This window comes from Penaeus monodon, chromosome 34 (assembly GCF_015228065.2).
Source record: "Penaeus monodon isolate SGIC_2016 chromosome 34, NSTDA_Pmon_1, whole genome shotgun sequence".
Classification (NCBI taxonomy): Eukaryota; Metazoa; Arthropoda; class Malacostraca; order Decapoda; family Penaeidae; genus Penaeus; species Penaeus monodon.
In genome coordinates, this window is record NC_051419.1 from 24,021,013 (window position 1) to 24,022,427 (window position 1,415).

The 1,415-nt window shown below is 34.9% G+C and overlaps 1 protein-coding gene across 1 annotated transcript in view; it reads right to left on the reverse strand.

Annotated features, from left to right (window-relative positions):
• LOC119594654 (stomatin-like protein 1) overlaps positions 1 to 1,415 on the reverse strand; it is a gene marked incomplete in the record, with an annotated part of 12,249 nt that overhangs the window by 2,105 nt on the left and 8,729 nt on the right. The window contains 1 exon segment of the mRNA XM_037943704.1: positions 1,276 to 1,332. Coding sequence (XP_037799632.1) covers positions 1,276 to 1,332 — 57 coding nt within the window.

Sequence of the window (1,415 nt, forward strand, 5' to 3'; positions counted from 1 at the left end):
TAGTAGTTTACTTTGCTGTGCTTCCTGCTTTACAGACTTGCAAAACCTGAAATAATCTGAAACTGTGCAACATACAAGTGTAAATCAGGATATGAAAATATAAAGATGAAGAGAGAAATTTGCTAAGTGATATTTCTATCCTGTGAAAATGGTGAAATAAATGACACTATAAAATCTGCAACATACAACATCTTTCCATTTTTCAGATCAAGAATGCAAGTTGTCTTTGAAAAAATCCTAAAGTGTGTTACTTGTGAAAAATACAAATGTGATTTTTATTTCTCTTTTTTTTTTTGTGTGTAATGTGCCCAAATTTTGCTCCACATCTCGTGCTGCGGAGAATATTTACCAGTATCTGGGTCATTGGAACCATATTCTGAAAAAGAAAGTTATGTATATAAAGGAGAAGGCTGATAAAACATTTTCATTAGACTTGATCACACATGTACCCAGAAAAAAAATCAAATAATAAGTAACATGTTTAAGTAACATAAGTTACTGCATGAGATGACAACTTACAGAGATAATACATATTCAAAGTTCAAACTGTGCTTCAGACTTAAAGATCCATAGTAAAATTGCACATAATTCTAAAAAATATAGAGTAAATGATTCCCACAAGAAGATATATGACAGTGAAATACCATGTATAATGTGTGCTGCATGGGAGACTACCAATAAATTGCACAACTAGATATCTACTAATTTATCAAACTCCTTATGCCGAGTATGGTATCAATGCCTCCACAGTAATGTGAGGCACATGCTCATAAGAACAGGATTTACCAATAAATTTACATTACTGGTATTCTCACTTCAACAGATCTGAAAATGCAATTTCTCACTACACTGATAACAAAAAAGGAATATGCATCATGAATCAGTATTATAGAACACTATCCTTTCATTATATTAAATTATTACATTATAGACACTTAAAGAACAATTTGGGGGTACATGTACATGTTTATAGTGTGTGACCTTGAGGTTTAAAGGTCCTTGATTGGTCAGGTAGCTCCACCAATCAGAAGGCTGCAAGACATTCATTATAAGTCTTTTCTGAACCACCTGATTGGCTTTGGTTCCTGAATTCTCTGATTGGTTGGTTGGCCTGACCAATCAGGAGGCTCCAAGATCCATTTCCAAGCCTCATGATTGGCTGCACACAACCAAGCTACAGAAAAAAAACAAACAAAAGATCCCAAAAACAAAAGACAGAAAAAAAAAATTGCAAAAAACAAACACGATCTCACTGAGTCAGTGTGTTGGGAATACCTTGTATATTTGGTTGCTTTGGCGGCTCACTAATCTCGTCAGAGAAACCCAGAAGATCTGTGAGGTGGAGAACATGGAGGAGAATATGAGAGACGAGACCTTGTTACTCTCCAGATTCCGTCTCTTTCATCTATGCGGGA